Source organism: Tursiops truncatus, chromosome 8 (assembly GCF_011762595.2).
Source record: "Tursiops truncatus isolate mTurTru1 chromosome 8, mTurTru1.mat.Y, whole genome shotgun sequence".
NCBI lineage: Eukaryota > Metazoa > Chordata > Mammalia > Artiodactyla > Delphinidae > Tursiops > Tursiops truncatus.
In genome coordinates, this window is record NC_047041.1 from 72,049,844 (window position 1) to 72,062,422 (window position 12,579).

At 45.5% G+C, this 12,579-nt stretch overlaps 1 protein-coding gene across 12 annotated transcripts in view; it reads left to right on the top strand.

The window, feature by feature from the left end:
- NAV2 (neuron navigator 2) overlaps positions 1-12,579 on the top strand; it is an 854,704-nt gene that overhangs the window by 581,568 nt on the left and 260,557 nt on the right. For all 12 annotated transcript variants that reach the window (XR_012333484.1, XM_073808687.1, XM_073808684.1 and 9 more), the window contains one exon: positions 7,994-8,046. Coding sequence is in view for 11 of the 12 variants with exons in the window: in XM_073808687.1 (XP_073664788.1) it covers positions 7,994-8,046 (53 nt within the window). In the remaining variant the exon portion in view is untranslated. The remainder of the gene's footprint in view (positions 1-7,993; positions 8,047-12,579) is intronic.

Sequence of the window (12,579 nt, forward strand, 5' to 3'; positions counted from 1 at the left end):
TGGTTCTGTTTTTCATACTAGGGGAAGGGAAGTGGAGCGGTGGGGCTTTTAATGCCTTGGCTGTGTGCAGGAGGAGAGGAGTCACCCTGGGCAGGAACGTGGGTGGAGGCTGGGCACAGCTTTGCCTTGGGTCTTAAGGGAAGCACCCCAGTGGTCCTGCCTGAGAACGCAGAGCAGACCGTGGAGGCGGGAGACCAATTAGATGGCATTAGCCTGATGGTTGTCGCTGGCAGCTTCAGCGGCCGACTCATGCCGAAAGAGAAGGCAGAAAAAAAGGACAGAAGCCCCAGCCCCTCAGGCGTGAGTTTTTATGGAAAAGTTGCTTATCCTTCAAGTGAGAAGAAGCCTTGTATGGTTCTAGCTCTGCTCACATCTGTGGAGGCTGTACCTAAAAATATAGGTACGTTGCCCTCAGGCGAAGATCTTGGACTTTGAAAGAGAAAGATGCTTCCCTGCTGTCCCAAGATTGATTGAAGACCAGCTTCCATTGGTCCTCCTTCTCTTCTCTCCTTTTTCCTTCCTTCCCTGTATTAGTTTGCTGTTGCTGTATAACAAAGTGTCACAAACTTAATGGCTTAAAACAACATCTATTAACTATCTCACAACATGCATTAGCTATTTCTGTGCATCAGAAGTGCAAGCATGGCTTAGCTGGGTGCCTCTGCAAGGCTGCAGTCAAGGTGTTGGTCAGACCTCAGTCCTTATCTGGGGAAAGGGGTCAAGCTTACTCAGATTGTTGGCAGACTTCATTTACTTGCAGTTATAGGAGTGTGAGCCCTGGTTTCTCCCCGACTGTTGGTTGGAGGCCACCCTCAGCTCCTAGAGGACCCTCTCAGCTCCTTGCCACATGGGTCTCTGAACATGGCCTCTGCCACCTCTGTTTCCCTGTCTTTAAAATGGGCACAGCCATGCCTGCTTTGTCTGATCTTGTGGCAGTCTTGGGAAATGCACAAGGTAGGTATCAGATATGAAATATGCTTGGATACCGGAAGGCGTTTCTGGATAGGACTTGGTGGCCACTGCCTAGAAAGATATGTGTAGAAAGATGCAGAGGCCTCTGAATCGATGTCAGAGTGTCACGATAGATTAGTTGTGTCTGCCAGGGCCCAGCAAAGGTGAATGGTAACATGTGTGTTGCACATTCACTAAGCATAGTGCTAGGGAAACGTAAGCTAGCACAGTTTTTAATCATTGCTCCGGAGGATGCTTCCCTGAATCTATTCAGATGAGATGAACCTCCCTAGACAGTGACCTTTCTGGGCCTGAACTATTGGACTGTGATTTCAGAGGCTCAAGCTAGTACCACTGATGCAGGCTGCCACTCAGGCCACCAAGTTGCTTCCCCCCCAGCCCTCCAGGAGAGGCTCCCTCTGCCCAGGGACTCGCTACTAAGTAAGGCCAGATGTCAACACATGGAACTCTACCCCTGACGGTGCCAGGCTCACACCCTCTGCTCTGGGTGTGGAGAACAGAGGCCCAGGATACGGGGAGATGAGAAGGCAGCTAAACATAGGCATCTCCTGTGTGACTTCTTCCCTAGACTGTCCATTAGCGAGTTCAGAACATTTCATCTCAGAGTGTCTTGTGAACACAGATCTCTTGGTTGGCGGGGTGTGGCGGGAGGGGACAGCACTCTGACCAGGATGCTAAACTATTAACCACTATACTCCATGCTTCCCCCACACATGTGCCTATAAAAGGAACATGTAAAAATATATATTTGTATGTGTACGTGTTTTTAATATATACATATATGTGTGTGTGTGTGTGTGTGTGTATACACACACACATATGTGTGTTGGGGGTGGGTGTATCTCTCTCTGTTCTCCCTAAGATTTTCCCAGAATTGGAGTCCTAGTGACTCCATCTTGTATTGGACAGAATTCTAGTGGTTACAGTTGCTCTTTGGCTGGAGAGCTCCTACTCATTCTTGAAAGGTCAGTTTCTCCCTGATACTTCCTAGCTCCCCCAGGCAGAGCTGGAGGGACCCTCCTCTGTCATCCTACTGACTGCTGTATTGGGCCCGGGTCTCTCCAGGCCTGGGTGTGAGTCATCTTTCTTTCTAGATTCACAGCATTTAACATGGTACCTGGCGTGCAGTGATGTTCAAGAAGAGTTGAGGAGATTAGGGATGAGAATTTTATTCACTGCAACCCTTGCTTCCCTAAGCCTGGCTCGGATTGTTTCCAAAAGGTGGCCCAGATGTTTTCCCTTACCAGTGTTTAGTATTCTTCTGAGCACTCCTCTAAACTGTATGTCACACCCTCCTCCTTTCCAGGATTCTGGTGCAACTCTAAGGTTTGGAAGGGACCTTTTAAAAGCCTCAACCTGATGTGTGAATTGCTTCCATGAAAAGTAGTCAGCAGAGTCTATTAAAGTAGTCAGCAGATGGGCAACTTACTACCTCCTCAACCAGTTCTAACGACAGAGAGTTAGAATTTTTTAAATGCTCTTGTTTCATTAAGTCAAAATCTGCCCCTCCTTGGTAGTGTCTCCCTACAAGTACTAGTTCTGCCCTCCAGGGCTACAAAGAGCAAGCTAATCTGGGATAACTAGAGCATCAAAATAATTGAGGACCATCGTGGATTATAACTGTGGAATAAAATAGGAATCTACAAATCTGTATTGATAGATACATACATAGATGATCTGTCAATGGAGAAGAGAGAACTCAACTGTTCGGGTGAATGCTGACTGATAAATGTAGAAGAGTTGCATGGTAAAGGTTAGTTAAGGCAAGAATCATCAACGGATGCTGAAATCTAGAGGAGAAAGTTTGATGGAGAGCAGCTATTTACATGGTCTCACAGTGGCTCTCCACCGATGGCTTATTAGCTGCAAAGGGAGCTATAGTAACCACATGGGAGAATGAGGCATCATGACCAGGTGATCAAAAGTACATCACTGGTGAGCAGCAGCTGGGTGTCACGTGCTTCCTGATGTGGTACCTCGAAAAGAGTGCAACATCACTTAGTGTTGTATTGCAGTCAGGGGTGGAAAACCTGAAACCCATCCTGAGGAATCTCAGACAAACTCAAATTGTGGAACATTCTGTTAAAAAAAACTGGCCTGAATTGTTCCAAAATGTCAGTGCTGTGAAAGATATAAAAGGCTTAGAAATTGTTCCAGAGGAAAAGAGATTAAAGAGACCTGACAACTAAATGTACCGCATGATCCTGGACTGGATCCCACACAGGGGCATAAAATGCTACAAAGGACAATTTTGAGTCAGTTGACAAAATTGGAATATTGGAATTACAGTAATGTTAAATTTTCAGAATTTTAAAATTGTACCATGAAATAATATCCTTGTCCTTTGGAAATACACACTAAGAGTGAGGGACACGATCTATGTAGCCTACACTAAATTGATTCAGAATTTTTTAACAAGTGTACCTATAAAGAGAAAGAGGGAGGGAGCGAGAGAGGGAGAAAATGAGAACGGATGATGCTATACGGGAATTCTCTGTACTGTTCCTGTAACTTTTCTGTAGGTTTGAAGTTACTTCAAAATAGTTCAAAAGAACACATCTAAATGAAGGTCCATGAAAACCTGCAGTCAGGGAGATTGTCCTTTGAAGGGACAACCTGTTCCTAGGCCTGGGAGGGAGGAATGTTGTGCATAATGATTAAGGATCCGTGTGCAATGAGGCCTGACCCATGACTGGGGAGCTGGGGGGCTGGGTTGGGAGGGTAGGAATCAGGGAACGTTTCCTCAAGGAATTTATCTATAAGCCAAGACCTCAAATTTGGAGTTAGCTGGGTAAAGTGGTCAGGGAGGGCTTTCCTGGTGGAGGAAATAATGCATAGAAAGGCTGGAGGGTAGAGAGTCAGAGGCTCAACAAGGCAAAATAAGGCCGGGCTACCAGGTACAGGGCAGTGAATTCTGGGCTTTAACCTAAAGAACAAAGGCCAGTGATCGAAGAGTCGGTTTTCAGCTTGGGAATCTTACTCCCTCCTCTACTATTTCTAATGATGGAGAGTTGGAATCCTTTAAAAGCTAAGATGTGTAACATGAAGGAAAACCTTAGATGCTTTTCATAGACATTGCTCCTACCTAAGTCTCCACCTAGCCCAGATGGGCCCTAGAGTCTAGCCATCTATTCATCCATCCATCCTAGGGCTGGTCTTACCAGATAGTGGCATATCTTGGGGCCCACACTTTTCTGTCATTGCCTTCTGCCCATTAGGCAGAAAGTAGACCTTTTGCTGCTGCCTCTTAGTGCCCTTGCTTAGTGACTGAGGGTTGGGTGTCTGTGTTCAGCCTCCTATTAGTATGATTATCTTCCTGAGTCATGAGCTGCCCGAAGCCGGCAGTTGCCTGCCAGCCCATCACGGTGCCATGTCCGTGAGTTATTAGAAAGGTTTGTGAGGCCAGGATAAACAGCATGAATCAAGAGGGAGAGACAGGCCTCCCCGCTCCTGCCTACGTTGCTGTCACGCAGGAGGATGCCAGAAGGGGTTGGAGCGAGCGAAGGAGAGAAGGGGCGGGAGACAGGGAGGAAAGAGGAGAGAGAGAGGGAGGGAAACAGGATAAACAAAGGAGGCTTGGAGAGAAGGAGGAAGCCAAGACAGAGAGGGGATGAGAGCTCACTTTCCACCACCATTTGGTCTGCCCCTGAGCACAACCAGGAAATTCAGGCAACACGCAGGACTCTACGTTCTTTCTGTTGATGACCTGCTACCATGGCGTGGCCTTGGGTAAGTCATCTGCCTTTCAGTGAGGGCAGCCAATTTTGCTAGACGTTGGCAGGGCTGCCAGCTGCCCTGCACATGCATAGATGCCATGCATAGATGCTTGGGCTGTTGAAATGCTTGGAACCCTTCCGAGGAGGTCTTTTGAGAAGTGATGAGCTTGATCCCATTCTTCTCAAAGTGCACTGATGCTTTCCAGTTACTAACTTGTCACCTTGTGTGCAGACAGGTCGCCACATTAGAGATTTGCTGGAATGAATAAATTACCATTGGCACTTGAGGATGCCGGTTTTAATCACAGTTGAAGACTTCGGGGGACAAATGCCTTTGCTTCTCTGGTTATCTTCTCTGGGGCTGTAGCCAAAGACCCCCTACCCCGAGTTAATAAATTCAGCTCTGAGGACCAAGCTCTTCTTCCTTCTAACCAGCAGAATCGGAGCTGCTATTATTGCTCTAAGTATTTATGACAACCACAGAAATTCTTGAGAATTTAAGTTGAAGGAGAAGTATTTAAATTACATGAAATTGGAAACTAGGAGGTCCAGACTTTTTTGCATTTTTATTAAACATTTATTTTGAGTTGGGGCTGAGCCATTTGATCTCTTCCCATGTTTTCTTTAGAGGGTCATGAATAGGCTTCACCCCATTGGTTTATTTTGAATGTTGTAAGATGGCAGCGTTAGGCTTATAGGAGCCTAATGAATTCAAGGAGCACCTGACTGTGGTTTAGGTGACAGACCATGAAAAGGAATTAGAGGGATAATTAGACCAAATCCCTTGGTTTTGTTTATCCAGAAGGTATATAAATAATCTTTAAAATGACTTCTCAGGATCATAGTTATCCATCCTTCACTTTAACGAGCACTAATGAACTGGGTGTTGATCAGATTCCAGTGCCGTATGACTTTGGCCGTCGTGAGTATCCAACTGGAAGATACCTTGAGTGGCCTTGATTCTCAAAAGCCATATCGGTGTTGTGTATCAAAATCCAAGGTCAGAGTGCAAGCCTGCCATCATTTCCCACGTATGAAGGAGTGCCATTTGTCAAGGATCTTCCTTTCTTTCCACCTTCAGTACATACCTGGATATATACAAGTGAAAGAGCAGCTGCCTCAAAATAGACAGTAAAACTTTGATTCATTGGAATGTTCAGAATACTCCTTAGTTCCCCTCAACAAATACATATTGAGTGGCTACTGTGTGTCAGGCACTGTGCTAAGCTCTAGGGTTATAGTAGAAAACGAAGCAGATGAAAATCCTTGTTTTTGTGGAGTTGACATGCTAGTGACACATTCTGGCTAATTGTATTTTCTGGTGAACTGAAGAACAAACATGCATGAGTTATCCCATTCACTGGGCATCCTTCACGTGCTTTCTAAAGGCTTTATGGCTCCTCTATTGGGAGTAGGGAAAAGCAGGTGGAGGAAGCTTCCTAAAATGCCTATCCCAGTGTTCTTAAGAGCTGAGAAAACTCAGTTGGCTCTCTGAAGACCGAGGTCTTCCCAGGTGGGTCATAAGCCTGAATATCTATTACTTTGGGCCAGTTCTAAAGACGGTGTAGATCAGGCTGAATGTACACTAACCAGGCTGCCTCTAGTAATTAGATTTTTAAATAATTTCCTGCCACTAGCTTGCTTTCTTATTTTTTACTTCTTAAGATAGACACACTAGAGGAAAAAAACCCAGTTGAGGTAATGGTGAGCTATATTTACTTTCAGGTGTTCTAAAACCTTAGTGTCCTGGGACACTTTGAGTCTGTTATCCTCTTCAGACACTTTTCAATGTCTTTTCTCTTCATGGAAGTTTTACGTGTCATAGTCATTAAAATCTGATGTGATATATATATATATATATATATATATATATATATATTTTTTTTTTTAAATGCAATTTTGCAAACATTTGTCGAGCCCTAAGGATACAAGTGTGAAAAACAAAATCTACATGTCTGTATAGCTGGGGGAGACAAGAAAAGGAGTTACGCATTAGGTGTTACTTAAAAGCAAAGTAGAGGCAAGTCCAGGGTGCTGGGAGAGCAAAGAGACCTAGTGGGACTTACCCTTCTAGGGGAGGGGGCATGCAGTAGAGGGCCATGGGATTGGGGAGGAACCTCATAAAGGCTTCACAGAGGAGGCAAGTCCGTAATTCTTTACTGTGAACTCCTAGCTGAGTTTCTGGGCTTAAGTCAGATGGAGACATCAAAAAAAGGGGAATTTTATTTTATATATTTTTGCATAGATGATAAGAATATATATTATTGGATTAATGACCTCTACCATACATAGAACACTCACTGTGTGCTAGGCACTGCACTAAGCAGTTTACTGGCATCATATAATCTTCTTCTCACAGCTCCTCCTGTGAAGTAGGTAGTATTAGCTCCATTTTATAGATGAGGAAACTGTGGCCCAGAGAGGTTGTGTTACATGGCTAAGATCACACAGCTGAGAAGCTATAAAGCTGAGCTTCAAACTGGGGTATCTTCGCCTCCAAGCCACTACATGTACTGCCTTTCTTGTAGCACTGTAGTTGCAAACGCAGATGTCTTGGGCTGTGTCTTGCAAGGATTCCTCCATACTTAGGATGAAATACATTCACCATGGGAAGCTGGGCCTTTCTTCCCTGTTATTTATTTGATTTCCAGCTTATTCAGTACAGCCTCTTTCTATCACTTCCCTAAGTAGGTAGGTATGTACTCTTTTGACTTCATTCAATAGTGTGTGTTCTAGATCTAATCTGGACTTACTGTTTGAGCATGGATGTGACATTTTTAAAGTCTCACTCTCTTGTTCTTCCATTGGACACCGCTTCGGGAATAGAATCAGGACAAACAAAAGCAATCTTAGCGCTTCTGGCTAAAGATGGGGTGAGATGCTGTCATCTATGGCTTTTGTCCCCAGGAGCTGTGTTGTGGCTGGATGGATCCACTCTGAAGCACCCTGTCTTTTGTGGGCAAGTTGCAGTTGCCTTTTTCAGAGCCTAAAGCACAGTCACAGCTCAGGCCGTTTCCCAGTCTCCAGACATTTCCACCATGCCCCATCACTCCAAGACTGTCATCAATGCAGTTGTCTCTGCCTTAGATGACAGCGACCTTGCCCCAGCTGTCCCTGGAGGGCGGCAGCTCGATGAGTAAGTCCTGAAGCTTGCTAGATGCGTCTCAGTATTTCACATGCCTGTGTTGGTTGGACAAACCCCAGTATGGGCCTTAGGATTTTCTTGGCCTCAGGGGTCCTGAACATCACCGCTCAAAGTGTCTGTGATGATTATTTATTTTTCTGACTTGTGTTTCTTTTTTCAGCAAATGAGAAGATTGAAGACATCAATGGCTGTCCAAAGAACAGATCGCAAATGGTAAGTGGTACACGGGCAGTGAGTGTTTGTGTTACGTTAGTAAGCCCTGCCTCTAAATGATATTGACCATCTTGAAAACATTCACACCACAAGCTTTACTCTGGGGGATTATATTAATGAACTAACAGCCATTTCCAAGTAGCCGTGGTTTGCTTCTCTGACATTTGTTGGCTTTTATTCGAAGATGGCTGTGATTTTTACGTAGGTCGTGAGACAGCGAAAAAGGTCCTTGCTCTTAGAAACAAGTTATGCAGAACTGCTGCAAACATACCCTTGTTTAGAACTTGGGCTGATACGACTCTTGCTTTTTCCTCAAAGACCCACAACAATTTCTGTTTGTGTGTGGTGCTGGGGCACAAATGGAGTGATGGTGTCATAACAGCCATCAGAGATCGGGACGTGTGGTCTGATTGCCTTTAAAGGTTAGAATGATGTGAAATCACAACCGTGACAGGAAATGTGAAATGTCCAATCACATCCAGACCATTCACGACGTAACCTTGACAATGACATTCTCTCTGGCGTGATGTGCTTAAGCTCTGATATTATAACTTGAAAAAAATCTTTAAAAATCTATTCTGTTCTTGTTGCATGTCCTGCACATAATCTTTGAATGAAAATTCATGATCACTGTTGAGTTCAGGGAGCATTGAATTGTGACACAATCTGAGTGCTTAGTTTTTCCCTTAGAAATGCTTTTCAAATATGAATATTTCCACAAAGATTGTATATTATCAGACTGTTAAGATGACGCTAATACCTGTTTAAAATATGAAGGTGGCAACTGAAGGACAACCTTTTCTCCTGGACGTTAATTTGCTTCCAGAAATCTAAAAAAGAGGCATAATTTGTTTTCTAACCTCACCCTCCTCCCTTTGAGTAGACACAATTGGATAGTGTCATTCCAGAACACACTGAAGTGATTGGCCTTCCTTGGGTTTACTGTTTAATTTTCTGAATTGTTTGTTATCCCAGTGAGTGGACAAGATAGCCTTTTCATCAACTTTTTATCTAGACACGCAAAGTTTCTTACTATAAAGAGGAGTGAGTGTGCCTGGTGGGGGCAGGGGATGTCATTTTTCACGTGAAATTCGGAAACGAGTTTCTCTTTTGTTGTTGTTCCACTGGAGATTTTGTTTCTTTCTGTGTGATCCAGAGAGCAGCCCGTCCTCGCATAGGAAAGTCCCCACGCAGACATCTCATGGCTGCTTTGACTTTTGGAAAAGCTTAGCTGCTATTTTTGCCAGAGCTACTACAGCTGTCTGGTGTATTAATAATTGAGAAAATTTGGAAGATAGAAGACTTAATTTTAGTGCAAGCATTTTACACATGCAGTCATAGCTTCTCATGAAAGAGATGTAGTGTTTCCGCCTGGGATAGAGATGGATGCGTTTGTCCCAGCCCATTATAATGCATATGTACAACTGACAGCTTAAGGTAGTGAACCTTTTATTCTGTTTGGTGCCTTTGTATTTTCTGTACCTTCTGTTGGAGATGTTTGCTGTTAAAGTCCACTTTCAAGCTTACAGAATAATACCGTCACCTCAGATTCTTCTGTGCCAATTTAGTTTATGTAAATATGTTATGTATAACGCTACACAGCACCAACGCAATTTTGTGGTTTCTCTATAACTCTTTCAGCTATGGAAGTATTGGGTTTTTCTTCATGCACTGTGTTTTTTTTTCTTTTTTTTTTTTAAGAACACAGGAATATAAAATCCTAAAATCGTCTGTGGTAATTAGTTCCAGCTCAGGGGCGGGGGGATGGGGTGGGCAGACAAGGTCTGGTGGTAAAAGTGGCAGAGAATAATTCAGCAGACAGGATGTGAGTCCAGGAGAATGACAAAACCTCCACCACAGTCATTCCATTCTGTAGGAGATGAGAAAGGCGATGATAAGGAACTCAGGGCCATCGTCCTTTCACCTACATCACAAAGCAATGACAAATCCATAACGCAGAGCTCACCTAGGGCACACAGGAAGTGCTGCTTACACGCAAGCGCAGGTGGTGTTCTGGCTAATAGGACACCTGTGTGTATGTGTGTGTGAGCACGTACAGAGTTCAAGCATCCCTACTCATGGGAAGTATCATTTGGGAAGATGGCATAGCAGATGAGCTACCATTTCTAGATTCCTAGAAGGTTCGACTCCCAATTAGGCTTTATTTAGGGCAGCCAATGATAAAAATTTGTTGTTGTTTGCTAAATGTTGCCTGTTTGGAGGAGACCAGAAGGGAACATGCACGGAGAGCATCATGTTGGCAAAAGGAAGATGACACACAACGAGAGAATTGGAGAGCGTACCTGCTGGGAGGGTAGCTATGACTCCACTGAAAATCATCAGCATAGAGTTACTGTGCTCACAGAAACAGCATCTTCAGAGGCCTTAAATAACGGAGACAAAGAGAAACAATTTTTGCTTCAGAGCAGGGGAATGGGTGCTATTTCAGTTTTCAAGGGGCAAATTATTTCATTAGCTAATCGGTGGGTAGGCACGAGAGCTTTAGTTTTACAGGTGGGATGCCTCTTCCTCCTCTCGTGTCTCCCTCCTCCTGACCTACCAGGCTGCCCGGAGCTCTGCTCTCCAACTCCTGAGCTCCAAGCTCTGCTTCAAGTTCTTTTCTCTTCCCAGAGGCTGTGGAAGTGAAAGCAGACACTTGTGGCATATGGACTAGAGAATTCCAGAGGCCTTGATGCACAAACATTATGGGCATGGCACTGTATACTTATAGCTTGTCGGTCAGCACACGGTCACAGAGTGCCGACTAATGCCAGGCACTGGACTAGACCAGGTTAGTACCCCAGTGAACAAGATGGGGTCCCTGCCCTCAGGGAGCTCAGTGATGAGTGGGCAGGAGACCAGAGAACAATTAGAACACTGGAATAGTGCCACTGCTCCCATAGACATCTGTGCATGGTACAGTGGGGGCCATTCCACTCCAGGACAAGGGGAGGCTTAGGAATAACGTTTAGGGGTTGAGTCTTGAAAGGCAAGAGGGTTCACCACAGGGAATGATGAGTGGAAGACGATTCCCATTGCTGGAGATTCTGTTTACCTGAGGCTATCCTGGACCTGCAGAGGAAGGTTTTGCAGCCTTTGTTCGTGGATCCTACCATGTGCCATCAGCTGTATCTGGTGAGACTCTTCTGGCCTCTCCTCAGTGTCAACCCTTTGTCCTGTTGTATCCGAGGTGAGGAATAGGGCGTGGAAGAGACCAGAGTGCGACAGACCCCAGAAGCATGGTGGTCTTTTCAGACCTGGGCCAAGTCTTCTGTGTTCATCGTCACCCCCCAGGTGGCAGCGCCTCAGGGAACAGCCCCATTGGACCCTGGAGTGAAGTTTTCTAAAGGAAAATACCCGTGCGATCAACTCCTGTGGATGAAAGTTGAACCGTGGGATGTGAGAAATGGTGGTTAATATTGTTAATATCAGCACTCACAGGCCGTTCACTCTCATGGGCACACTCGACCCTCCCGACCCTGCTGTAGGCCAGCGTATCAAGAGACACTGGTGCCGGCAGCTGGAGGGCTGTCCCCAGGGAGAGGCAGAGCCAGGACCTCGGCATCTCCTGTGATCCTCTCGTGGCCCTCGTAAAGCAGGACTGTGCCTGCAGCCGAAATGCAGAAGCATGGCAGTGGCTTCCCTTTCCCGAGCAAGCCTGGCCTCAGCTTGTGTTGAAGGAGTGCTTTGCTCTGTTTCAGTCTGACATAGATGCTTTGGGGGCCAAATCATCGGAGATGGAGCTGTAGAAACAACATTCCCCCCACCTCCTCACCCCCCATCCATTTGGCCCTTAAATAGGTTTGTGTATGTGCGTCAGAGCTGGTTAAAATGTTTCGTCTGTTTAGCATTGCCAGGGCAACCCGTGGGGCATCTTTTTGGCTTTCAAGTGGTGTGTTCAGCAGGGTTACGTGTGTGTTTGGAAGGAGAAACATTGCTTGGAGCACAGCCAGTGGACGCTGGGGCTGCCACTGCCTTGCGCCTTGAACCCACTGTACTCCAAGACGCTGGCTCACTTTGGAGCCTAGGAAAGGAGCAGCAGGGGGTGGTTTTCTTTTTTCATCCTTACTATTTTAAGTGGTTTGGCTTTGCGTTGTCGATTAGAAGAGGTGCAAAGTTAGGAAGGCTGCCTGTCCTTTCAGGCGCTTTCAGTGGAAAGCCCTGGCCTGTTTTCTGCTCTGGCCTGGGGTCATCTGGGACCTCTCAGTGCTTCCCACCTGCCTGCCCACCTCCTCCTGGGCCCTCAGGGAGTCCTGCCTACTTCCCTCAGCCCTTCTAGACCGAGGGCCTGCCTGGGCTTGGGAACCAGACGGGCCAACTTCGAGTTCCTTCTCTGCTCTTCTGTGGCTTGAGCTAATTATTTAACCTCTTGAAGCCTCTGTTTCCTGTTCTATAAAGTGGGGTTGATAATAATACGAACCTAATCAAGTTTTTGTGAGGACTAATGAGGCAGTCAAAGTGATAACGACGGATGACAGTAATGATGATGAAAATAAGCCATAAAGCCAAACAGTGTTTGCTGTGTGCCAGGTG